The following is a 27,451-nucleotide window of genomic DNA, read 5'->3' on the forward strand; positions in this document are numbered from 1 at the left end:
TTTTTTTTTGTTGTTACTAGGATTCTTTTGTAAAATTTTAAAATTATAACAATTTCATTGGAGCTTTGTTCTATTTCTGGGCCTGACAAAAGATCCTTACAAAGGCTTGATGATGTTAGAATGGTTTTAGCTGTGAGTTGAGTACTTGATGGGTTCGTTATAATTCACAAAGCAGAAAACAGCGATGATTAGCTCTGGGTTGGGATTACTCTGGTTAAATTATATTTTGAGTACAATTGTTGAACTTTTTGAAATGGTGTTGAAAATCTCTGCCAATACGTAACTAGGAGGCTATTAAAACAACTGAGCAGGATCAAGAAGCTTTAATCACCTATTTGATGTAAAACCGAATATTTTGACACTCCTTTAATCCGACATCACCTATAATTCTTTATAGTAAATATGCTTCTGACATTTTATTTATAAATTCTAATGACTTGAAAAATACATTAAAACACTGACAGTGCATATTACAGCAGTTGAGACACCCAAGGACATGATATTAATTATGTTATGTGTGCAAAATAATGTTTTGTAGTGAAATGATTGGATTTTTATTACTTGTATATACTTGTTTTATTTCAGCTGTCCATCATTACCATAAAAGGTATATTATTGCAGTGACATTAAAATACTTACTTCAGATCTCGCTAGTGTATAGAATGAACTGCCAGAGGAAACGTTGGAGGCTGGTACAATTACAACATTTAAAAGGCATCTGGATTGGTATATGAATAGGAAGGGTTTAGAGGGATATGGACCAAATGCTGTCAAATGGGAATAGATTAATTTAGGATACCTGGTCAGCATGGACAAGTTAGACTGAAGGGTTTGTTTCTGTGTTGTATACCTCTATGACTTTACATGTATTCAAATGATTTTAGTCTTGCCACCATTAGTTTTGATGTGTTTTGTTTAACACAAATCTTTATGTTGAATTACAGATTCGCATATGGATGCTCTGCTTAGGAACCTCACTGATATTTGGGCCCATATTGGGAAAGACATGGCGACTGTACAAAGTTTTTGGTCAGCATGTCCCTGAGAAGAGAGTGGTAAGCCAACATGTGAACCTTCATGATCTGTGCCTCATCCAACTTCTCTTTACATTTATGAAGCAAAGTCAGAAGAAGGAGAAATGAGAAGCCAGACTTAATCATTTTATCTAACAAACATTGGCAGTGGATGCTGTTATCGGGCTGAAAGGGGTATTAAATAGCTGTATGACAAAGAAAATAATGGAAAGATATGGGAGATACAGAATAATGTACATTATTTTTCAAACTTGCTGGCCAGATTGACCGTTATGATCTCTTCAAGTTCTATATATTCATGCACATTATAGTGGTACTTAGATCTATCTCTTTCTCTGCTTTGTTTTCTTGACTATTCGTTGACATTACAATCAGATGAGTCTGATTTAATTTGATCTATTGTTGTCACATGTACATAAGTCCAATGAAAAATTTTGTTTTGCATGCAGTACAGGCAGATCATAACATATAAGGACATACAGATCATATGTGGTTAGACAGAGTGAGGCATACAAGGTTATGGCTGCACGGGAGGTGTACAAAAGCAAGATCAACATTAGATTTGAAATTCGAGGGGTCCATTCAGCAGTCTGTTAACAGCGGGAAAGAAGCTGTTCTTGAACCTAGACCCAAAACGTCAGCCTTCCTGCTCCTCTGATGCTGCTTGGCCTGCTGTGTTCATCCAGCTCTACACCTTGTTATCTCAGATTCTCCAGCATCTGCAGTTCCTACTATCTCTGTTCTTGAACCTGTTGGTATTGTATGTGTTTAAGCGTGTGTATCTTCTGCCTGACAGAAGAAGTTGGAAGAGAGTACTATCGGGGTGGGAGGGGTCTTTGATGATGTTGCCTGCCTTCCATGGAATCCATGGATGGGAGTTGGCTTTTGTGATGGTCTGGGCCGTGTTCACAACTTCCTGTAGTTTCTTACAGTCCTGGCAGGACAGTTGCTATAATAAGCTGTGATGTACCCAGATAGAATGCTTTCTGTGGTCCACCTGTAAAAGTTGGTGAGAGTCCTTATGGACATGCTGAATTTCTTAAGCCTTCTCAGGAAGAAGAGGTGTTGTTGTGCCTTCTTGACCATCACATCTACGTGGGAGGACCAGGACAGATGGTTTATTATTGTCACTCTTATAACATGACGCTCTTGACCTTCTCCACCTCAGTTCCATTGATGTAGATAGGGGCATGTCCTCCTCGTTTTTCCCTGAAGCCAATGATCAGTTCTTTAGTTTTGCTTACATTGAGGGAGAGATTTGTTATTGCTGCACCATGACACCAAGCATTCTATCTCCTTCCTGTATTCTGACCTGTCATTGTTTGATATCCGGCCTATAACGGCGGTGTTGTCAGCTACCTTGTAGATGGGTTTGGATGAAATTTGGCCACACAGTTGTGAGTGTACAGGGAATCCAGTAGGGGGCTGAGTATGCATCCTCACGGGGCACCGGTTTTGAGAATTATCATGGAGGAGATGCTGTTGTCTATCTTCATGGATTGCGCTTTGTGGGTTAGGAAGCTGAGGATTTAATTACAGAGAGTTGAGCCAAGATCTAGGTAGCAGAGTTTAGAGATTAGTTTGTTTGGGATTATAGTGTTGTAGGGGAGCTGTAGTTGATAAGTAGATGCCTGACATATATATCCTTCTTATCCAGATGTTCCAGGAATGAGTGTAGGGCCAGGGAAATGACATCTGCTGTGGAATTGCTGTGCCGGTTGGCAAATTGCAAGGGATTGAGGCAGGCGGTGATACTAGAGTTGAGATGAGCCATGACTAACCTCTCAAAACATTTCATAATTATGGAGATCAGAGCCACTGGGTGGTAGTCGTTGAGGCAAACTGCATGTGTTTTTTTTGGTACTGATATAAGGGTGGTCTTCTTGAAGCGGGTGGGGATCTTTGATTTTAGCAAGGAGAGGTTAAAGATGTCAGTGAATACTCCTGCCAGCTGGTCTGCACAGGATCTGAGTACATGGCCGCGGACTCCATCTGGGCCAGTCCCATTCCTCCGGTTCACTCTTAAGAAGGCCGATCTGACATCTGCAGCAATGACATAGGGAACAAGTGCATCCAGGACTGACAGGGCAGATGACACAATTCCACTGGCTTCTCCTACAACTATAAAGGCTTCATTTTATGGTTGGGGCTATGGGGACAAAGTGAGTGACCTTCAGTGTATTCCTTCTCATCTCCATTAGTCTTTCAACCTTCCTCTCACTTGCATCATTAACCACATCTCTTCAACTACTGAGTTACCTGTCCAAAGCTGAGATCCAGCTCCCCTCCCTAAGGGCAGCTGGTTAAACTCCACTTGATTTAATTTCATTACACACCATAACTTCTCCAGTCCGGAAATCTATTTTTGGGCAGATGTTGTTTGAGCACACCGAGACTCATTCTAGTCCAGTACTTTGGGAGAAGTTTGAAGATAGAGTGTTTGGACTAATAAAACAATTTTCTTACTGCTCACTGTTTGATGTCTCAGGAAGATATTTATATCTATGGTTTTGTTCACACATTTGTAGTTCGGCATTCTTAAAACAAAATATTTTTACTCCATCTGTTCGATATATCCCACCTTAGGGACAGGTGGGACTTGAACCTGGACCTTCTGGCCCAGAGGTAGGGACACTACTACTCTTATATTATTTATTAATCAAGAAAATTCTGAAATCCAGAAATGCTTTGTCCCAATCATTTATACTGAGAGGGTGAGGTTTATTTGTTTTGCCAATAGGCTTATTTGGGTTCATGGATGTTAATGTATTAGAATTGGTCACGGATGTATGATTAACTTTGATTGTTTCCCTCAGTAAAACACAAGTGGAGATAATTGATTCAAATCTTTACAGATTGATTTTCAAAATCAAACTAATATTAATATTCTTATTACTTCAGTTTACTGCAAAACAAAAAATATTTTTAACAGGCAAGCAATCAAGGGACTGTCATTTCAGTTCTTGTCCCTATTGCTCACAAACTTATGTTTACAAAGAATTCTCTACAAATTTTACCTCAGTAAGCTGTTTCTTGAGTGTTAGTAATTTGAAACTTTTACTTACAAGTCTGAGACATTGGATCTGTCACAGGTCGACAGGGTGGTGAAGAAGGCATTTGGTACACTTGTCTTTATCGATCAGTGTATTCAGTATATGAATTGTGAAGTTATGTCGTGGTTGTACAGGACATTGGTCAGGCCACATTTAGAATATTGTGTTCAATTCTGGTCTCCCTACTATAGGAAAGATGTTGTTGAACTTGAAAGGGTTCAGAAAATATTTATAAGAATGTTGCCAGGATTGGAGGGTTTGAGCTATAGGGAGAGGCTGAATAGGTGGGACTTTCTTCCCTGGAGCATTGGAGACTGAGGGGTGACCTTATAGAGGTTTATAAAATCATGAGGGGCAAGGATAGGGTGAATATACAAGGTCTTTTTCCAGGGTAGGGGAGTCCAAAACATAGGGCATAAGTTTAAGGTGAGAGGGGAAAGATTTAAAAGGGACCAGAGGAAAAACTTTTTACATGCAGAAGGTAGTGCATGTATGGAATGAGCTGCCAGAGGCAGTGATGGAGGCTGGTACAATAGCAACATTTAAAAGGCATCTGGATGGGTATATGAATAGGAATGATTTAAAGGGATACGGGCCAAATACTGGCAAATGGGACTAGATCAGTTTAGGATATTTGATCTGCGTGGACGAGTTGTTTCCGTGCTGTATAACTTAATGAACCAATGATTCTATGCTAACAAAACGCAGGAAAGTAACAGGCTTTGAAACTCAGCAAGTTTCTTTTCAAAATTTGAATGAACATAAACAAGTTCTCTAGCCAACTTTCCCTTTCCTCCAGCTTGGTGTGCTTTGATAATTATAGGATACAAAATAAATATGCAAAGATCAAGTATATTTACTAGCTTTTCTTTCATACTTGTACCTTGATCATTCCCTATGAATGTTAGATCTTTAAAGGTTTAGAAACATGTCTTGATTTTCAAAATTATGAAGAAAAGTAGTGAAAATATCCAAATTCAAAGAAAATACTTCAGCACAATGGCTTGTTGCAGTGAAACATCCTTGGAAGTCAAGTGCACTGAATTATTCGAATGTAGCTTACGCTTACAGCTCCGGGAAAAATATCAAGGCTAAGCACAAGCTTATGGAAAGGCTGAGGAACATCTTCTGAATTAAAGTTTTTAATGAGCAATTAAGGACCTACAGGACAAATCAGTGGATAATTTTAAAATGTTGGGAATTTACAGACTGCAAAATATTCTAGAGAGTTTTGTTTTAGAGACTTGTAGGGAATCTGTGGCCAAACTCTGCAATTGCAAAGCAACAATAGCAAAGTGTCACACTGTGACATCTTTAGCGCTCTAACTCCTCTCACAATATTGTCAAAAGTAATAACAGGTACTGCTATTACTTGTTTCTTCATAAATTTTCCATGAAGTCTGTACATTTGCTAGATTGAACAGATACTGTGTAATTATTCAGTAGATTCAGTCTAAGCTAATTTGATTATGCACATGTCCAATAATCAAAAGAAATCAATGTTTTCACAGAAATATTAGTCTTTGCAGTCGACTGTGGAGTAACGAGACTCTGTTGAATGTATACTGACAATACCCACATCACATAATTATTTAAAGAGAATTGGATACCAGAGTCCAGAGACACTGTGTGTGTGTGTGTGTGTGTGTGTGTGCGCGCGCGCGTGTGTAACTAAACTGTAAATAACATTCTTACAGAAAGTACCTTGGACTCAAGGAACAGTACTTCAGACGTTAATTAGAGTTAGTCCCTGCGCACTTGCACATGGTGTAGCAGAAAAGGCATCAAAAAATGAAAACAGACATTGAATTCAGCAATTGAAGTGAACATCATAGTCAAGATGGAAAGGTAAAATCTTTCAAGGCACACCAGGTCATCAGGGCACAGCAGAGGTCTGACAAATGGACCCGGAAACCAGATAGCAGTACCAACCCTAAGCAGCAGGCAGTGGAACAAACACAGCCACAGTTGAAGGATCAGGTCTAGAGCTGAAATTAATTCAAAAGGTTGACGAGATTGCAGAGGATTTCATGGGTACGAAAGATGGCCTCAACTGTGATCTTGGGTTCATGTCGCACTACACATAACTCCACCACACTGTTCTGTATCTGTAAAATCTTCCTTACTGTCCTGTTTTGACACCATCACCTTGGTAACTTGTTATGATCTCTCTACCTTAATTAGTTTGCACAGTTTTGGAATACTTGTCACTTTGGATAGACTCTTCAGCATGCAACTCTTATACCTGTCATGTCATTCCAGCCATTTGGTTTATATCCAGCACCATTTTATTTTTATTTTTGGAATTACCTCTCTGCCTCAATTAATCGGATCATAGGTCATCCCTTCACTTGCTAGTCAGCTGGTGACCCTTTATTCACACTGTCTGACACTTTTGACCACCTGCAGAGATTTGTTATTCAGCCTGTCGACACACCACTCACTGTCTGTATGATCTTTTGATCTCTTCGCCTATAAATTCTGTGCCAATGTGTTTTTCTTCACTTCACCTGATGAAGAAGCAGCACTCTGATAGCTTGTGATTTCAAATAAACCTGTTGAACTTGGTGTCATGTGACTTCTGAGCTTAAAGGTAAACAGAGATTTTTCACCACCAAGAAACACTACCGAGCTTCAAAGATTCCTGAGGATGGTGAACCAGGTAGGTCATTTTTAACCATATTTAACATAGGGAAATGAGCCTTTGAGACAGCTACTAGTGACCACATGATTGGGGACAGTACTTTTTCAGGAGTAGAAAGATGAAAAGCATAGACTATGCTTCTAGATCGCTTATTGATATAGAACACAATATGCCACGATTGAAAAGGAAAGTTTAGCAACAATATGGGCATGTGAAAAGTCTTTAGATTAAGTAATGGGTTTATAGTTTGTTAGCAAACAGACCGTAAATGTCTAAATATAAAAGAAGTAGCCAAGATGCTGCCGAGAATTCAATAGACAACTGAGGCAATCAGGTCTGACTCAACAACTAAATAGGTGCAGGTCAAGTACCAAATGACTGTAGATACACTGTCAAGAATACTAGTACAGCTAAAGAATCTATGGACTGCATGCGAAAGATTGAAGTCCATATGTCAGCAGTCACAGAATATTTATTTGCTACAGAAAACAAAACTGCAAAAAATTTGTAAAGTACAAGAACACGATGAAACTGTATTCAGATAAAGAAATACTAAGTCAATCGAATTTCCCTTCCCTGTTGTGGCGTGAACAATAGTACAAATGTTGGGAAAATATGGAGGGAATAGAAAATTAGTATCTAGATCTTAAGAATTTTTTTTGCTATTTTCTCTCCATTTTTAAACAATGATTTCAGAGTCTTGCCATTGGGCAGTGACTACCTTCTTTTTATGCATTTACATCTCATTAAAGGCCCAACTCACCTCATTTAGGTGCCACATCCAATTCTTCTTTCCTTTCCTGAGAAACTAAGCAGAAAAATTTCCTGTGTGTAAATAAGGGCAGATACCTGGGGGTTGTAGCTTACTGAATGCTGGTCCCCGCAATCATGCAGGAAGCCTGTAACAGTGGAGAGAATGCAGAGGTGCCAGTGTTTCTGTTAATAATGACAGTTTTAGTCCATGAGAAGCATGCGGAATGGCAAAGATTAAATGATGTGGAGGTGCCAGTATTGGACTGGGGTGGACAAGGTCAAAAATCACACTACACCAGGTTATAGTCCAACAGATTTATTTGAAGACACAAGCTTTTGGAGTCTCGCTCCTTCTTCAGGTGGCCTTGTGAATGCGTGATAGCAGAGAAAAGATGGTGTCACTTCGTCTTGTGGAATACAGAACATCAATGATCATCTTTCTGCTGTGCTGGGTGTTCCACTTCACCAGGGACACCATCGTGATCCCGGCTGCAATAGTCTTCTGTCATTGCCTCCTGCAGTGTTTTGCAGGAAAAAGGACTGCCTTCCTCTTAAATCTATCCACCAAGGTCTCTAGATCTCTGCCGTTGATTCAGGGTGCAAGATTTCCTTTCCTCTGGGCCTTGTTTTGAACTCAGAGACTCGGTAACCACATTGTGAGGGATCATTCCTGACTTACAGCATCTGCAGTATTGTGCTGCTAGTTTTTAAATATGGCGCCAGTGGTGCGAATGTCAGACCAGCCAGGCAGTGATGAGCACCTCCATCTCTCTGGCCATGCAATTGCCCAGGAATGAGTCAGATTGCATGACTAATGAGGTGATGAGTGGAAGGTTGCGAGAGAAACGTCACTCAGAGCAATGGAGACCCACTATGAATCTCATCTGATAAAACACTAACTGAAATTGGGAGAGTTCCACCGGAAGACTAGTCAGAATATACACCTAATACTGTCACACTACGTCAATATTTCAAGCAGCCTAGGCATCTCACTGTGATTCATAACTTGCTAGTGTTCAATGAGAGATTATTAATACTAAGAGCACTTAGACCTGAAACTCTTTAGAGAATTCATCAACATAATTTGAGCATTACAAGGCTGTGTGAGAGAACACAACAGGCAGTGTGGAGGCCAAGGATTACATAGAAAAAATAATCAATAGTTGCATTCTGTGTGTGGTGATCAGCCAAAAGAAGAAAGAACCACTATTATCATCTTTTCCATCAAGGTCATTGGGAACACTTGAGAATGGATTTATTTGCACCCAAAGGAAGATCTTTGTTATTATTATAGATCTGTACTTGAGGTGGATCAATGTAAACCACCTATATAAGATCAATACAGAACTACCACTCAAGAAAATCTTGTCAATACATGGCATTCTGAACATTGTTGTCTAGGACACTGGTCCATGTTTTGCAAATAAGCAGTGCAAGATGTTTGCAGGTGAATATGGTTTTATTCATATCCCAAGTTCACTCCACTAATCTTGAACGCATACAGAGGTGAGGAGCTTGTGAATTTCAGCATAATTGAATAAAAAAAGATTTAAATCTTGCACAATTAAATTAAAATTGTCACTGCTACAGATTTATCACTGTTAATGTTATTGATGGATAGGAGTTTGAGAACATAACTTCCATCTCTGTCTCAGAAGCTACAGCCAAACATCCCTGAGAACAATCATAACAAACTGAAATGGTATGAAGATGAGCAAAGAGACAACCAGGCTGGAAACTTAAATAAATAGTACAAAACACAATTGCTAGCACAGTAAAGTCCAGGGACAGAGTACGGGCAAGAGATCAACAGAGAAAAGGAATTATCATAGAAAAAAAAAACCAAGATCATATATGGTTCAAAAAGATCAAGGGATGAGGTCCACAAAAACCATCAAACTAAATTACTTTTAACACGAAATCAAGACTATGACTGAATGCTTTTTTTGAATATACTATAATATTTGTATTTCCAGATGTGTCTTCAAGTTGGTGATTCCAACTTTGTACAGGTGTCCAGGGATTTTAATTATGTAGAATTACAAAGTCATAGAGTCATACAGCATGGAAGGAGGCCCTTCAGTCCAACTAGTCCATGTCAATAAAAATCCCAAAATAAACTAATCCCACCTGTCTGCTCCTGGCCCAAGTCCCTCCAAACCTTTCCTATTCATGTACTTATCCAAATGTCTTTTAAATGTTGTAATTGTACCCGCATCCACCATTTCCTCAGGAAGCCCATTCCACACGCAAACCACCCTCTGTGTAAAAAATTTGCCTCTTATGTCTTTTTTAAATCTCTCTCCTCTCACGTTAAAAATATACCTAAAAATAGTCTTGAAATTCTCCCACCTTAGGAAAAAGACAACTACCATTAACTCTATCTATACCTCTCATTATTTTATAAACATTTCTCAGGTCACCTCTTAACCTCCTTTGCTCCAGTGAAAAAAAGTCCCAGCGTATCCAGCCTTTCCTTATAACTCAAACCTTCCATACCCAACAACATCTTGGTGAATCTCTTCTGAACCCTCTCCAGCTTGATTATATCCTCCCAAAACTGGGCGATCAGAACTGGACACAGTATTCCAGAAGAGGACTCACCAATGTCCTGTACAACATCAACTTGACATCCCAACTCCTATACTCAAAGGACTGAGCAACGACAGCAAGTGTGCCAAATGCCTTTTTAACCATCCTGTCTTTTTGTAATGCAAACTTCAAAGAATTATGTACCTGCACCCCTAGGTCCCTCTGTTCTACAGCACTACCCAAGACCCTACTATTAATTGTATAAGCCCTACCCTTGTCTGTTGTACCAAAATGTGATACCTCGCATTTATCTTCATTAGTGTTCTTGCAAACAGATCTTATCATTTGTAATTACACTAATTTTTGCAGTCTTTAAATATCCATTTATGGCAGGAATTACTTTCAAAATGTGTTTTAATGTACAGGTGCACTACCACGGCAACTACAGCGATGGTGCTGTAAAGCTGGAAATTTTGAAGAGTCACAGTGGTATAAACGTTACACAACCTAGCATTCCTGGACCTTTGATTCCCTCATTGTAACCATTTGCTTATAGTTTTTGACAAAAATTTCAGAAAATCAAGAAGAGTGAAGATTTAGTCAATGGCCTTTAAAATTGCTAATTGTAACTGCAGATGTTTTCATATCCATTGTGTTTTTTTAGCCGTTAAGAATAGTTTTCTGAATTTCATTGCAAGTTTAGTTGGTCTAAACTTGGTTACTTTAGTGAAGCCTTGAAAAATCTTTAATTCACTCTGTTCATGAATTAAACAATCCAATTATAATTTCATGTTGCAGTTTAATGTCTGAGCCAAGTGATTGAGGTTTTACTGATTTCCATGATGTAATGAACCAAATCTGCCTTCCTTTCCAGATTATTAAAGACATTCAGTTACTGGGGCTGGTAGCTGGAGTGGTTGGTTTGGATATTCTGATTCTGGCAACATGGAGCATTGTTGACCCATTGCAGTGTACGCAATCCTTAAATGCAGGAGTGAGGGTAAAACAAACCTTTAATTTTGAAGCTTTTAGTTTCTCTTTTCTCCTGCAAAATAATTTTTTTTGCTTTAATATTAGTCAATCTCCTTTGATATTGAACAGAAATTGTATTGTTTTCCTCATTCCTCAGGCAGTTGAAAAATATCTTTCCTACTCCATTACAATCATGAAATGTTGTGTTTCTCGGTACACAGAAATCTGGATAATTCTTATTTCACTTCTAAAGGTAATAATTCTTATTTCTTCACTCTTAGTAAATTTTGGTTTGTAAAGATTAATCTCATTACCTATCCTTTTTATTCTTGGTAGGACGTGTCACAGCAGCTCTGACAACACTTCATTTATTGGGCCATTTTTTGAGCAAAAGGCTAAAAATAGCTGCCACTGACATCAAAACAATTGTGTATTATGGACTTGAGTCAGATGTAAACTAAATAAAGGCAGATGGCAGGCTTTGTCTTTTGGATATTATTGAAACAGTCAGGTTTTGATAAGGGTCCCGACCCGAAACATCAACTTTCCTGCTCCTCTGATGCTGCCTGGCCTGCTGTGTTCCTCCAGCTCCACACTGTGTTATCTCTGACTCCAGCATCGGCAGTTCTTACTATCTCCAGGTTTTGATAATATCTTGCAACAGTTATGGTGAGTTATTTTCTTCTGGTTCTGCACTACAGTCCCCAATTTATTCAATTTCACTTCATGACGTGGTGGAATTTGAAGGCCTCAGCATGACTGCTGGTTTGCTTCTATAACTACTGCAATATTTCTTTTCAACCTTGATGATCTTTTGACTCTCCATCTTGATTATTCTATATAAATTACGATCAAATAGCGGCCTTGTCAGTGGTCATTTCCAATGAATAAATTTTCGTTAAAAAAAACTTGCATTTTTTAAACTAAAATTCATGTTAAAGCAGTTTGGACATTAGTAGACCTATCATTCACAAAAGTCTTTCTGCCAAATGACAAATATTTTTATGCACTGCATCTAAAGCATATCCATCTAGACAGTATCAAGGTGGTCACTCTCTTCTGCAGAACAGGAATATTCCTGGGAACGAGGCTTATTTTCTCCATTACCAAACATGTCCTTAAACCGTTCTTCCCGCCACTTTTACTTTCAACAAGCACAATTAACTTGTGGACTTTTGTCACTAAGATTGGGACTGAACATTTAACTGTCCTCAGTGTTTCTCTTCCCACATCTGCCTTCTCCTCATCCACCAAACCAAACTTTACCTTTGGTTTTAACACTTTACACCTGCCAACCCTGACCGTGCACATTCATCTGCCTTCTATATCTTCTTCATGATGTCTCAGAGTTCATCTTGTCATGCCCTTGACTATATCATACCAAATAGCTGACCACCCAGCCTTCCTTCTTGACCCTTTTGACAATGGATAACATTATAAACTGGTTAGGTCCCTTGGTTGTTATCCCCTGTTTCCAAAAACATTATCATCACCCCTTTCTTAATATAGAACATTACAGCACAAGAGGCCATTTCATCCAGTATGTCCATTTTGGCTCTCGTAAGGGACAGTTCATATATTACCATTTCCCCCATCCTCTTCCCACATCCCTTGTCTTCAGGAATCTCTTGTGGGCTATTGCTCATCCCTGAAATCTTTCAAACATGTTTGTTTCAAAATATGGCCTCCCTTTGCAACAACTCCAGATTCAGATTTCTCCAATCATTTCCTGTCCCTGCCTTATCATTGAAACAGCTCTAACCAAAATCACAAATGACAGCCATTTGACTGAGGTGCTTTGTCCTTCCTTAAGCACTCAGAAGTCTTCAAAATGGTCAATGGTGCCATCTTTTTCCCCTCCATTTCACAACGTACTAAGACTACCCTCACTTGGTTTCATTGTTAGCTATCTAGTTCTAGGTACAGCATCAAAGCAGTGGGTTCACTTCTGCCCATTCCATTAGCTCAAGGTGCCCATGAATCAAGTCATGCCATACTCTTCTTCCACTGGCTCCAAATTTTAAAATTCTTATCCTTTGTTTGTTTAAAATCCTTTAATGAGCCTATCCCCTTAATTCTGTAATCACCTGGAAACCTACAGCTGCACCTCTCTCCCCTTTATACCAACGTAGATGACTGTTCATTTTGTTGTTTAGGCCAGACTCCAGCTTTACCTCTCTCCACAAAGCTTGTTCAACTTCCATTGTCCAACTGCTTCTCCAACATCTACTCAATGGATGAACCATAATTTCCTCAACATAACTAATGGGGAGACTAAAGCTATCCTCTGGAACTGCCTTAGTGTCCATACACTAGCCCCAGATTCCAACTCTTGTCTCTGGCTGTTCTTTCTTGCATAATAATCTATTTGCAATTTCAGCATCGTACCTAACCAGAGCTAAACTTCTGATCCTTATTCTCTTTCAGAAAGTCACCTATGACCACCTTCATAACTTCAGCCTATATGCTGCTGAAAATCTCATCCTTACTTTATATACATCCAGACTGACATTTTTCCAGTTCTGTTTCTCAGCGGCTTGTACACAGAGCCTAATTCAATGTGTTTGTTAATGGAGTTCCGGTTGGAATACCAGTCCTCCAGGCATTCCCTGGCGTGTCTCTGTTTGGCTTGTGCTATCATCGATGTGTTGTCCAGTCGAATTCGTGTCTCTTTTTGTCCGTGTGTAGTGAGACAAGTGAGAATTGGTCATGTCTCTTGGTGGCTAGTTGACGTTTGTGTATCTGTATTGTCAATTTTCTTCCGGTTTGGTGGACTTTTTCACAGTCCTTGCATGGTATTTTGCATATTACATTGGTTTTGCTGGTTTTGGGTATGGGATCCTTTACATTTGTTGGTAGCTGTAATAGAATGGTTGTCGGTTTGTGGGCTACTCTGATACCTAGGGGCCTGAGTATTCTTGTGGTCGTCTCTGAAATGTCTTTGATGTATGGTAGGATGATAAGTGTGTCTGGTCATGTTGTGTCATCCTGTTGTAGTCTGTCTCGGAGGTAACGGTGAATTGTGCTTTTCGGGTATCCATTCCTTTTGAAGACTCCATATAGAATACTCCTGTTCTGCTTTGCATAGTTCTGGGTTGCTGCAATGTGTTGTGGCTTGTTTATCAACAAACACATTGAATTAGACCCTGTGTACAAACCACTGAGAAACAGAACCTGAAGTAATGATCAGAGGTATAGATAGAGTGGACAGCCAGAGACTTTTTCCTAGGGTGGAGGTAGCTATTACGAGGGGGCATAGTTTTAAAGTGAGTGGAGGTAGATATAGGGGAGACATCAGAAGTAGGTTCTTTACTCAGAGAGTGGTCAGGGCGTGGAATGCATTGCCGGAGAGGGTAGTGGAGTCGGCCTCATTAGGGGCATGTAAGCAGCTATTAGATAGGCATATGGATGATAGTATAAGGTAGGGGTGGAGGTTACATAGATCTTAGGATTAGGGTAAAAGTTCAGCACAACATCGTGGGCCGAAGGGCCTGTACTGTGCTGTACTGTTCTATGTTCTATGTTCTAAAACCAACCACCCCAGCAAACCGAGGCATATAAATGACAAGCGGGACAGAACACCAACACTTCATCGGAGGTACACTGACAATGTTACCTAGCAGGGTGATGAAACACTTGCAACCAAACCCACTGGATCGGCGAGATGTCTACAACTTCATCCACAACCCAGCAACAAACCTTCTTGAAGACTTTAGACCCACATTCTGTCCTAGACTAACACATCCATTCTCATCCAATTGTTTACTTCCCTTCCTAGCTTACCCCTCCTGTTCTCTGTATCTCATTCGACCTCATCCTCTGGACTCTTAGCTCTTCCAGTCTTGGCTTCTAGTGCATCCTCTCCCTCCCTTTGTTTCACCATTAATGGCTGTTCCTTAAGCTCTGGACGTCCTTGACTAAGCTATTCACCCAACCTCTCCGACATTAAAGTTCTTTGTAAAATATCCTCATTTGGCTTTGCACCCATCAATTTCTGATAATGCTTCAGAAGCAATTCAGGAAGTATTTTGCATTAAAGGTGCTATATAAATGAATGTTGTATTATTAAGTGTAATCAGAATTTAATTTTTTATTCCTGTTAGCATGTCTTAAGCAAGAACTCTGTCTTAGTCATGTTATCTCATGCCACTTCATGCTTCAATTAATCTTTGCTTATATCTGCATCTCTTGTCCCTATACACCTATCAACTTTTCTCCTCCTCTGCACTATCTTTTTGCTTTGTGGCTCATCCTCCAGTTTCTCTGTATTATTTGATGTTGACAACATGCATTTCTGCCATGATGACTTGTTGAAATTCTCTGGGTAAGCCAGTTAATAGGTTTTGGTTTTTAAAAAGAAATGTTTCGATTGATTAGTTTTGTTACATGGTTTAGTTTATTTACATGTTACTTACAGCTATTGTAATTTTCTAAACACAGGGAAGTCTTCTGTTCTATGGCACATACCTAGCTGGTTTAACCAGCAACGTTAGCTGTCCGCCTGTAAACCAGACTGTCACCATCATGGTAGGAGTTTATCTGATCATGTTTACTGCAGGAATAATCATTCCCATTACCAGATTCCTGAGCACCTGGCCCAATCTTTCCTATGGTATCACATCTGGAGGAATATTTATATGTACCTCAACTATCAACTGTCTCATCTTCATCCCTCAGGTAAGAGAAATTTGAAGAATTCAAACATATTTAGAATGATAGCATTTATTAACTAACAGAAGAATAGAAAATGATGCATTATCATTTCTTTCACTTCTGCATAACATTTGAAATGTTGTCTATGCTACTGTCTTCCATTGCCCTTCCTACATTGTCCAGGTGATGAAACTGAACTTGTTACTGAACCTGCTACTGGATTCAAAACCAGGATATCTCTCCAAACTCCCTCTTTTCATCACGGAAAAATTCCATTCCAAAATCTCTTTCAACTTACTTTTTTTTCATTCCTTGACTGCACGTTACCTACTGAGAATGTTATCCAAAGCTATGGGATATCTGTTTATACTTATGTTGATGACAATCTCGTTTTCACCACATCCTTTAACTTTATGGCCACATCAATGTTGTCTGATATCTAGTTATTAAGAGTCACAATCTCTTCCAATTGAGCTCTGGAATAGCTAAAGATATTAATTTCCTCCTTCCCAAACTATAATATGTTACTGACTACACTACCTTCCCAGAGGCTGAGGCTAGTGCATATCTTAAAATAGAGGTTCCCAGAGCTGAGGTTCAAAGCACACATCCTATCAAAGCAGGTTTTTCACTTCCATCTCTTTGTAGCTAAGTCTCCAATTCATATCCTCTCTTTTCAACTTCTGTGTATATCAAAGGACAGGATACATGGGTGCAGTATACTTCTCACAGTTGTGTTAGAGCTTAGTTTGTATCATACACAGATGCTATCCCATGGTTCATTCCTTTGCAGTGCTTAGTATCAAATTTCAGCCATGCCAAACAAAGGTTACTGTTTTTCTGTAGGGATAGTTTCTCTAGATTTTCTCTGAGAGAAAATTAGATTAGAAAGTTCTCCACAGCTGTAGCTTTGGTGCTCCTAACAGCCAACCAAAGACATATTTGTCATTTAAACATTGGCAATGTACCTGCCTTCTCAGTATCAAGAGCTTGAAACATGAGGAGAGCAACACATTCAAAATAGAATTACCAATGTAATTTTAAAGGCCTTTTAAGCATCAAGCAAACAGACATCTATCAGTTCCTTAACAAAAGTGGAACTCAAACAGTGCGCACATGTTAAATCTAGGGCCTGAATCCTGTGTCCTTGTCCATGATGTGTTTGGCGGCGGGGGCATTTAATCAGGTGGGACAGTGCTAGGTAGGATTAAATTCAGGGCAGGAAGGTCCGTGAATGGATTTTACACATTGCTGCTAATTGATATCCTTAAATGGTCAATTAATATATTAGAAAAATATATTTGTGAATGATTAGAAGTGGAAAATGGAACTGTTTTAACATCACTGGCTTGGAGGGAGATTTATCATATGATTTCTTGGGAAATGTGTTGAGGAGAACTATGGGTTATTTGCTATTTACTGGAAAAGCACAAAAATTTGAAAAACTGTGTTGACCAATGCATTTTAAAAAGAGATAATAGATCACTATTTTGACCTTAATTGCCAGACAAACAGAATGGGTTTGCAAGAGGCCTTGTGCTGAAGGTTGCTCAGCAACAGCCTCTGTACTTTTTGGGTTCTTTTGCCAAAGACATGGGAGTGAGAAAAGGACCTCCAAACTGGAAATACCAAATTTCATCTCTTCTGAAGAGTGGGAATTGGAAGAAAGCTGGTGGTTGCTGGACAGCTTTGCAAGGAAAGGAGTTCTGTCTCTCAAAAATGTATTTGTGAATCCTGAAAGCTTCAACGATCAGGGTTCCTAACTATTTCCCAGTTGAATCTAAAATTTGGTCCAGGATCTTCAATTGCTCTGCAACCAAACATCATTCATATCTCATCGACAAGAAACCGAAAGTAATTATGAGAAGTCAAACCATTCTATCTTCTGCACTTGAATCCTTGGCCTACAGGGTTTTTGTTCATTTTTGCTTATTTTTCTCATTCATAATACCTTTGCAGAGCTTCACTGTCATGTCCTGCCTGTGTATAAATGTGTGTTTGGGATATGTTTGCTTTGCTTCTACTGAGTACCAGTGGTGGAGGGAATGAACGTGTGTGTGAATGTGATGCCAATCAAGTAGGTTGCCTTGTCTTGTCTGGTGTCGAGTGTTGTTGGAGCTGCAATCTGCCGGGCAAGTAGAGACTTTTGTATCACACTTCTGATTTGTGCCTTGTAGATGGTGAACAGGCTTTGGGGATTCAGGAGGTGAATTACTTGCTAAAAGTTTTCTAGCCTTTGATCTGGCTGGCTTCTCACCTGCTGGGAGATGTTCATCGTCTGGCAGTTGTGTGGCGTGAATGTCACTATACCAATATCAGTGGTTTATATTTTATACTTCGCATATAAATTGTCCTCTCTTCTTTCTGAGGATTTTTAAAGGCTTCAAAGGTCGACTTATACAGTACAATCTATGATATTTAATTGCTTGTCTTTGTAAAGCAGCTTCAGCACAGTCATGAGGTCAGTAGGGTATTTTGCTGCAAAAAAGAGAATTTTATTTTTTATGAAATTGCTGTTGTCTAGAATTGATGCTTCGTACTGTGGCAGGTTTTTCCTGTCTGCACCATTGTACAGTCTTATTAGCATACAGCTGCTATGACTTATGGCTGCTATCCAGCCTACATACTAGATACATCTTATCACCTCCCAGTTGAATGCACAAAACTCCTTTGAAAGAACACAAAGGGCCACATACTAATTCTTTTCACACCATCATAAGAACATCAATTTCCTTCTTCTGTTTTATAAGTCATTGCTCAATTGTCGTTCTGAAAGTTTGTAGAAACTGAAAATAACCATTCATTTTTGCCAAAGTGTTATTCGAGCATTGTGCTGAATGTGAATATAAAAAAGCCATAATTGAATGTGAAGCTTGTGGAACAGTATTGTATTCTGCCATGTAATTAAAGAAAAGGAACATCCACCAAACACTTGGACTGCTTTTGAACCCTTGAGAAGCCAAAAGATTTTATGGCACAATGGCAGCAATGAAAGAGGCAATTATATGATTACATTTTGATATTCAAATCTGGAGAATTGTCCTTTGAGATTTAAGTTGAATTTTTGCCTCTTAAAGTTAAGCAAAACTCATCCAAAGGACTAAATGAGAGGTGTGTAGGTCATGTTTTAAATTTCCCTCCAACTATTCCTGGTGCATGCTACTTTCATCATATGAGAAACTTAGTGGGTTGCAAACTAATGCTCAGTTAAAGTGACATCAAATTTGCTACTTAAGTAAAAACTGAAAGAACTGCGGATGCTGCAAATCTGGAACAAAAACAGAGGTTGCTGGAAAAGTTTAGCAGGTCTGGCAGCATCTGTGAAGAAAAAAATCAGTTCTGAGGAAGGCTCACCCGACCTGAAACATTAACTCTGATTTTTTTTTTCACAGATGCTGCCAGACCTGCTGAGGTTCTCCAGCAACCTCTGTTTTTGTTGCTACTTAAGTGTCTGCTCCAAAATCAAATTTCTGCCATTACAATTTTTGTGTACTAGTGTGGGTTCCTGAAGGCTGTGAGAACCTTGCAAGGTTAGTTAGTTTGTGAACTTTGGGAAGCCTGCTATGGAGCTAGAAACATCACATAGATGCACTACACCTGTTCAACAAAATAGATGACAGCCATTCACTTGTTCATTTCTCAAGGCAATGCCTTCTCTAATCAAAGTCAAAGTCAATGTGCCTGCTTTAAAATATAAGTAAAGTCTGGCAGTTTACTGCTAGCCATCATTACAGGTGCATCTCCATGGCAATATCTACCAGAGTTCACTTGGCAATGAATCTGTACTCTCCTCTCTTGTTGGTTTTCCTCTTAAACTGGCACTCTTGCGAGTTGTCCTAAAGAGTCCAAGGCAAACAGCTTCAACAAGATGTCTTTTTTTTCAGCAATACTCAAGTTCTGTACTACTAAATGACTAAAAGAATAAATATGATGCTTTATTACAGTGCAATAACTTAGTCTTTGTCTGAAGTGGTTTGTCAGTGCCTGTGTTTGATTGCAAGGTATGGGAGATGGGTGGTTGAGATGTAAGGGTTAAAGCCTAACAATCATGAATTTAATTGCCAACAAATGAGTTGTTGCCAAACACAGTTAGGTCTTCTAACCTGCCAATCTCACCATATTCCAACCTCTGTAGTCCCCCAGCCCTGCCTTGGAAAGCAGCATCCCTGGCAGTGGTGTACTGATAATGTAACTCAACTAGCAATCCAGAACTTCAGGCTAATGCACTGGGGACATGATAAAATTCTATCATGGCAGATCGTGAAATCTGAATTCAAATAAAAATCTGAAATAAAAAGATGGCCTAATAGTAACTGCTGTCAATTGTCTTTTTTTTTAAAAAATCTGCTCCATTAATGTCCTTGTTGGAAGGAAATCTACCATCCTTATCTGTTCTGGCCTACATGTGATTCCATAAGTGTGATTGACTCTTAACTGCCCCCTGAGCAATTTAGAGTGGGTAATAAATGCTTGGCCTAGCTAGTAAATGCTCATATCCATGATTTTAAAAAAGATTGCAGCTGTATCCAACATCTGGACCAGTGTCAAGAAATAGCTCTTATTTTCCAGGTCTTCTCTATCCAATTTGACATAGTAAATTTTTATTTAAATGAATATTTTAGAAATAAGTTATCCAAATGTTTACCTTCAGGATCTCTATATTGTATTTTAAATTGTAAGCCATGAGGCAACCTCATGTAGGATGATGATAAGATTCTATATTCATGATTCTTGACTGAGCATTGTTAGAAACAGCATCATGGTTTAAGACTGCAGGAACAGAAAATAGCATAGCCTCAAATTTTATAGCACCTGTGATAGCAACTGTCAATGTTCACCATTACTGCTCCTCTGAAACAGCAACTTCAGGAATTCCGTATATTTGCAATTAAACTTTGAATATAGATCATCTTTGTTTCATACATAACTTTCAATAAATTCCTAAAAATCCAAATTAATTATTGAGTTCTGTCAACAGGTCAGACAGTGGAAGCAATTTGAGGAAGAATTAAACCTTACTCCAAATCAGATGGCCAAATATTTCAACAGTCCAAGCAAGAGCTTTCGGTCCATGTACAGTGATGACCAGATCTATTACCTGCTTGGAGAAAATAACTCCATGAAACGACTCCTCACTGAGGTAGTACAGTAATGTATAATGCAAACAATTTGACTTGAAGATATATTAATGAGTTACTGAAGATTAGTAAAGATATGGATTTATAGCATTATCCTTATACAGTGGGGCTGATAATGCTATCAGATGCAACAAAGCAGCAGTACTTTGGTGTCTTCTCCAGGAATAAAGACTATTCTTGTTGTTGCAAATTGAACATAGCAATGTGATTGGGGATTGGTTGTAGTCTGTGAACATGTGAAAAGTTCTGTTTTAACAGCTAAATTTGATTCGAACATCTGAGCAGATCTAAATTTGATCCCAATATTCTTATCACCTGGTGAAGCAATGGTACAAGATGAACAAGGAATAGTGGATGCTGCAGGACACCCAGACAAAAAAATAATTTTTTTTAATGGAGAATATGGATAATAAAAAAATCAAGAAACACAATGCAGGTTCAATCACAGATATTGTGAAAATAAAAAATATATTATTTCTGACAGAATGCTTTCTCTTCAATGTGATGAAAGGAAAACTAGATGCTGCTATGTCTTTCACTGTTTTTCAGTTCATCTGTAATAAAAGATAGGAACAGAGGTGTAGAAATTAGACCATTTAGTCTGCTTCACCTTTCAGTCTGATCATAGCTGTCTTGGTTGTAGTCTTAACTCAATTTTGTTTTCTGCAGACACTCTACCTCCTCTTGGCAACTTACTTTTTTTACTATTTCAGCGTCATCAGCTAGTTACTATATATTCAGTCCCTTAATCCAAATCATTGATAGGGATTATAAATAGTTGAGGTCCCAGCACTAACTTCTGTGCACTCCATTACAACTTGCCAACCTGAAGATCATTTATCCCTGTTTTCTGCTTCCTGTTAGCTAACCAGTTACTCTCTACATTATGTGCTCTTATCTAGTTCAGCAAACCTTGGTGTGACACCTTATCAAATGCTTTTGAAAAGGCAAGTACACACCTATTGGTCCTCTCTATTCACTGTTACTGTTACATCTTCAAAAAACTCTTCTAGATTAGTTAAACATGACTTCGCTTTTACCATACTGCTCTGCTTGATCGCATGTGATTTTCTAAGTATCCTGTCAAAACCTCCTTAAAGTTATGGTTTAAGCATTTTCCTTATGCTATATGGAGAAATCTGTTTGGTAAATTGTTTCACTTTAATTGTAGAAGCATTTTGATCAATTATTCCTATAGAATAAAAAATAAATCAAAGATTACAAGATAGTCTCCAACTGTAATATGTTTTTCTTTCTCTCCATTAGAAAAATGCAGTAATTGATAGTCTGCAGGAACAGGTTAATAATGTGAAGGATAAATTGGTGCATTTAATGACACCAGATTGCACAGAAGAGCTTAAGGATTACATTTCCACAACAGGATCCAAGACAGCACACTACCCTTTGATTAATTTTGAGGTTAAAAGTCATAACACGGCAACAAAAGATCCAGAAAGTGAAAAGTCTTTGTCAGACAGACAGACGAATCTGGATCAGACTTTTGGTTCACAGCAAGACCTTAAACCTCTGTCACTGCAAAGTAACTTCGACCAAATCATGGGAGATTCTACGAATCAACTAGACTCAACTTTGTATCCTCAAAAAAGGCCAGAAAATGTTGTAAATTATCAGAATTTTAATAGAAGTGTTCTGAACCACCTAGGGCATCCAGAAAATTCTGAGATTAATACAGAAGATTTTTCCAATTCATGTGATACCTCAGAAATAGCTTCAGAAGTTCAGATAAATGACTGTGTGAAAATGACTCCACGACCAACAGGTCAGATCCTGGTCTCCTCTGCAATCCATCCATCAATTAGATCCAGGTCGATTGAATGTGCTTCTGTCAAGGATCCAACAAAAATGATTAAAAACAATTATGTGAGCAGTGAGAAACTGCAAGAAATTCTACAAGATCTAAATGTTAATGCTGTCACCTCAATCTGCTCACCAGAGAGACCAAGACGAATGCTCCAGAATTTTTCACTTGAACAGTGTACCCAGAGAGCAGAGCAATTAAAACATTGCTATCATAGTATTTCTCCATATATGGTGAGGCAGAGGAGGCCACCTTTCTATTCAATAACGGGTACACCTTCCCATTATTTTCCACACTCAACAGCTCAACAGACTAAATGCCTGGTTAATGAAAATATAAGTAGGGATACAAGAATTTCTGAGACTAGTCGACTAGAATGCATTCACCACAAAAGATTAACTGATGAAAACGGACCTACAAGTCTCTCAGCAACCCTAAGCTCAGTGAAGAAACTGGATGCACTGTATGACAGCTATCAACTGTATGGCAAAAAAGACCAAAAAAATGGCTGCATATACTGTTCAGCTTTAGAAGGGAAACATATTACGAAGCCGTATTCAGACCTGGATTTAAAGAAAGCACACTTATGCTTGGAAGAAAGTGAAGTAGCTGGTAAAGAAGGAGCTTTTCAAACTTACCAGTATGATTACTCAGATTCAGAATCAAGCAGTTCAGATGAAACATTTTGCTGTTACCACAGGGCATGCTGTGAAGTGTGCTGTCGAGGCTCATACAATTCCAGTACTTCAGAAACCTCAGATAGTGAGCAATATAATCCATCATTCATTTGGTCACAAAAACATTTTCGTAATCATCCACTTGTTAATTTTAAAGAGGACTTAGAACCCACGTTTGTATGACCAATTCAAAGAACTTGGAAGATAGTCACATGCACCACATAAATTCTGCTTTGTCTGTAAGATTATCTTTTCTCTGTGTTTAGTAGCTCACTCTGTTCTTTTTATAATGAGGGAGAGTGAATGACTCGATTACTGAGATGTCCTTCCCTATTTGTATGGCTGGTTTTGATAAAATTACTCAAAATTAATGCTTGAATGTAAACAAACTGTAAGATCACTCTATACAGAAAAGTACAAATTTATCCAATGGTTCAAAAACACTTGCCACCTGCAATTGTAATCTTGGTACCTGAAATGTAATTGTTTTATATTTAAAGAAAGAAATTTCATTTAGCTTCATAGGAGATTGACCATCTATTGTCAGGTTTCAGACTTCTACTGAGGACCTTTGACAGCACTCATACAGTTTTTAACCAATCAATTGAGACAGATACTAAATAAACATAGATTGATTGCAGAAATTTTAAGATGGGGGAATCATATTGCCCCTTTTTTACAGATACAAATGATTTTTCTCTGAAATCACTTACCTGTTGAATTTAGGGTAACCAGAACATGAAAATCCTATTATAACTATACATAGATGGAAAATTCCACAAAACCCATGATGTACTTAAAGAATAATATCATGGTACTTTATCAGCAGATTAGGTTTTTTAAATTTGAACTTTTGCTTGACGTATAAATGTTGCTTTGATGCCATATAACCTAAGGTTTATAAAAAAAAACTATAACATTTTCCATTACAGTATACTGCTGTGATCTATTCCCTAAAAATAAGAGCTTGGCAGGTTCTACCTAAGTGTGTGTATTAATGTTGTTAACCTTTGCCTATGAATTACTGTACAGAGCATCAGACTGATCGAATTAGCTATATAAGCATCTATTTATTCTCCAATTCAGTGACATCCTGCAAAACTAAAAACTTAATATTGAATTATTTTTTAATCAATGGATGCATTAGAAAATAAGAACTAATCTAATATATCATTGGATAATCACAAGAAATAGGTGCAAGAATAGGCCATTCAGCCCCTTGAACTTGCTCCAACATTCAGTAAGGTCATACCTAATCTTATTGTGATTTTAACTTCACTTTTCTGCCTGACCCCATAATCCTCCATTCCCTTGTCAATCAGAATTCTGTCAAACTCAGTCTGAAATATATTCAATTATCCAGTTTCCAAAGCTCTCTATGGAAGGAATTTCAAACACAGATATCCCACTCAAGAGAAGAAATTCCTTAGCGTCACCATCTTAAATGGGAGACATCATATTTTAACCGGTGCCTTGTAACTCTGGATTCTCAACCCCACCAAGATGAAATATTCTCTCAGCATCTATCTTGTCAGACCGTCTTAGAATATTATGTTTAAACAAGATCACCATTGTACTTCCTACCATTCAATGAGTAAGTCCTTGCCTTGTAAGTCTTCCCAAGATGCATCACCTCACACTTTAAAATTAAATTCCATTTGCCACTATTCAGCCCATCTGACTTACTTATCTATATTATCCTGTAACCTAAGGCTTTCCTCCTTACTATTTACCACACCACCAATTTTCATATCATCTGCAAACCTACTGAACATTCTTTCTACATTCATATCCAGATTATTAATGACCACAACAAACAGCAAAGAACCAGCACCAAAACGTGTGGTACACCACTAGACAGCAGTCACAAGTTATGAAGTATCTCCTTGAATATCTGCCACTGTTTGTCTACTATCTTACATTTTAACCTATTTACCAGTCCACTTTAATCAATCTGTTTTCATACTCTTGTAATTGACTTCAAAGTTTAAGTCACTATTTATGGATTTACATATCTCACTTTCAAACTGAATGCGAAATTTCATCAGGTTTCGATCAATCTTGCCTTGAGGATCCGTTACTATGAGGGCTTTAATTAATCCTATCGCATTACACAAAATCAGGTCCATTAGTAAGCGTGGGTATTAATAATTCCAATAGCACACATTCAATCCCAAAATAGCTGAGGTAGTTTTTGGAACCTGCCTCTTCTTCTCAATCCATTATGATATCATGGTATTGATTAACAAACTTCAGACATTTAGGACATTACATGATGAGACAGAGAGAGTTGTTGAGAATTGTAACAGTAGCCACACTGTAGCCAACATAATACCACAAAAAGTTGAACATGGTTTCCTTGCTTTTACATTTGATGAAAGCAAAATGTCAGGAAGAGACTGATGAAATGAAAAGGCAAATTGAGAAGAGCACATATCCATTTTACATGCTATCACAATTGAATTTCATTTTCAATCATTTCTCTGATAAGACCCAGAGTACAATTTGTCCTTTTTAGTGCATATTTTAACTTATTTATCATCATTAAAGATAAGTCACTTCTAGATATGTGTTTCCCCATTCTGAAGAATTTTACCATCTTGAATATACTTTCATTATTTCTTTTCCCCGAAAGAGCTAATTCCTGTTGCCAGTATTTGATTATTCAGTCATCCATCCATATATTATCCTACTCTGCTAACCTACCTTTGAATTTCTGAATTCCCTGAATCTACCCCCAGAAATAACATGCCTTTTTCCCTAATTTGGTCTCATCAGAAAATGTTGATACAACCCTTCCTGTGTCAGGTACAGCCATATAAATAAATTGGAAACAGAGGCCCAATTAATCCATCAATGAAAAGTGAAAATCTGAAAATGCAACTTTTGTTGTCTCACTGTTCTTTGTTCTGTCAGTGAAATAAAACTAACAATTTTCTAGTTTTTGCACCACAACATCAACAGTAGGCAGGAAACTAGTATGTTACCTTGTCTTAATAAGTGTGATTGGAGATGAAGTAATAAAATGGAAGTATGTTCTAACAGTCTGTAAATTGTTTGTGAATTATTACATAATGTGTGTTGTACTCATCTGACTATTAAAATGCCACAAAACAAATTTATGAAAAGAAGAATTCAACTGAGTACCCTAACTAGTCTTGTGATGCAGTCAGCTGTTGCTAAGTTGCCTTAAAGTCCTATGATGGTCTTAGAAACCTATCCTACTATGAATATCCATATCATCTTTGGACTGTTATGGTTCAATATAATTTTAACGTAAATTGTAGAGGACCAACACTCAGTTTGCTTAAAACAAAATAGAGATGTGAAACACAAAAACAAAAATTACTGGAGAAACTCAACCTTAGAAAAGGAGAAAATAGAACCTGTCTTGGAGCAAGTATGTTTATTCTAACTCTGTTTTCTGTCCACAGATGCTGCCAGACTGGCTTGAGTTTCTCCTTACTACTTTCTTTTGCAAATATTGTCGAAACTCTTGCTATACATTTTACATTTCTATCTTGTTTCCTGTCTCTAATTTCTAATACTCTAATTTCTTTCACTTGCTTAATCCTTTAGCCAGTCTCTGCTGTTCTTTATATTCTGTCCAATCATCTGACATTCCACTCATCTTTGTGCAATTATATGCTTTTTCCTTAAGTTTGATGCTTTCCTTAACTTCTTTAGTTAATCACTGATGGTTGGTTCTTCCCTTAGGATTATTTTTTAGGAATATATTTATTCAGCGTATTCTGAAATACCTCCTTGAATGTCTGCCATTGTTTATCTATTGCAATCATTTGATGTATTCCTTAGCCTAGTATCCCAGTTCACTTCAGATAGATCAGCTTTCAAGCCCATGTTTAAGCCTTTATTTATTCTTAAATACTTAAATTGGTTCACACATTTTTCACTTTCAAACTGAATGAATAATTCAGTCATATTATGGTTGCTGCTATTTAGGAGTGCCTTTATTCTAAGATTATTAATTAATTATGTAATATTATACAATGCCAAGTCAGTTCCAGAATATGCCACTCTAAGAAACGATCTTGAAAGCATTCTATAAACCTGTCATCTAGGCTACCAATGTCAACCTGATTTTTCCAGTTTATATGTAGATTAAAATCATTTATGATTATTGCTGTCCCTTTATCACAAGCGCCCAATATTTAT

At 38.0% G+C, this 27,451-nt stretch overlaps 1 protein-coding gene across 1 annotated transcript in view; it reads left to right on the top strand.

Moving 5' to 3' along the window:
• The window catches only part of gpr156 (G protein-coupled receptor 156), a 34,286-nt gene extending 10,828 nt beyond the window's left edge, over positions 1-23,458 (top strand). The window contains exons 3-8 of the mRNA XM_020510092.2: positions 945-1,055; positions 10,891-11,016; positions 11,146-11,241; positions 15,429-15,665; positions 20,620-20,781; positions 22,046-23,458. Coding sequence (XP_020365681.1) covers positions 945-1,055; positions 10,891-11,016; positions 11,146-11,241; positions 15,429-15,665; positions 20,620-20,781; positions 22,046-23,458 — 2,145 coding nt within the window. The remainder of the gene's footprint in view (positions 1-944; positions 1,056-10,890; positions 11,017-11,145; positions 11,242-15,428; positions 15,666-20,619; positions 20,782-22,045) is intronic.
• Positions 23,459-27,451: the final 3,993 nt, after the last annotated feature.

Source organism: Rhincodon typus, chromosome 11 (assembly GCF_021869965.1).
Source record: "Rhincodon typus isolate 14 chromosome 11, sRhiTyp1.1, whole genome shotgun sequence".
NCBI lineage: Eukaryota > Metazoa > Chordata > Chondrichthyes > Orectolobiformes > Rhincodontidae > Rhincodon > Rhincodon typus.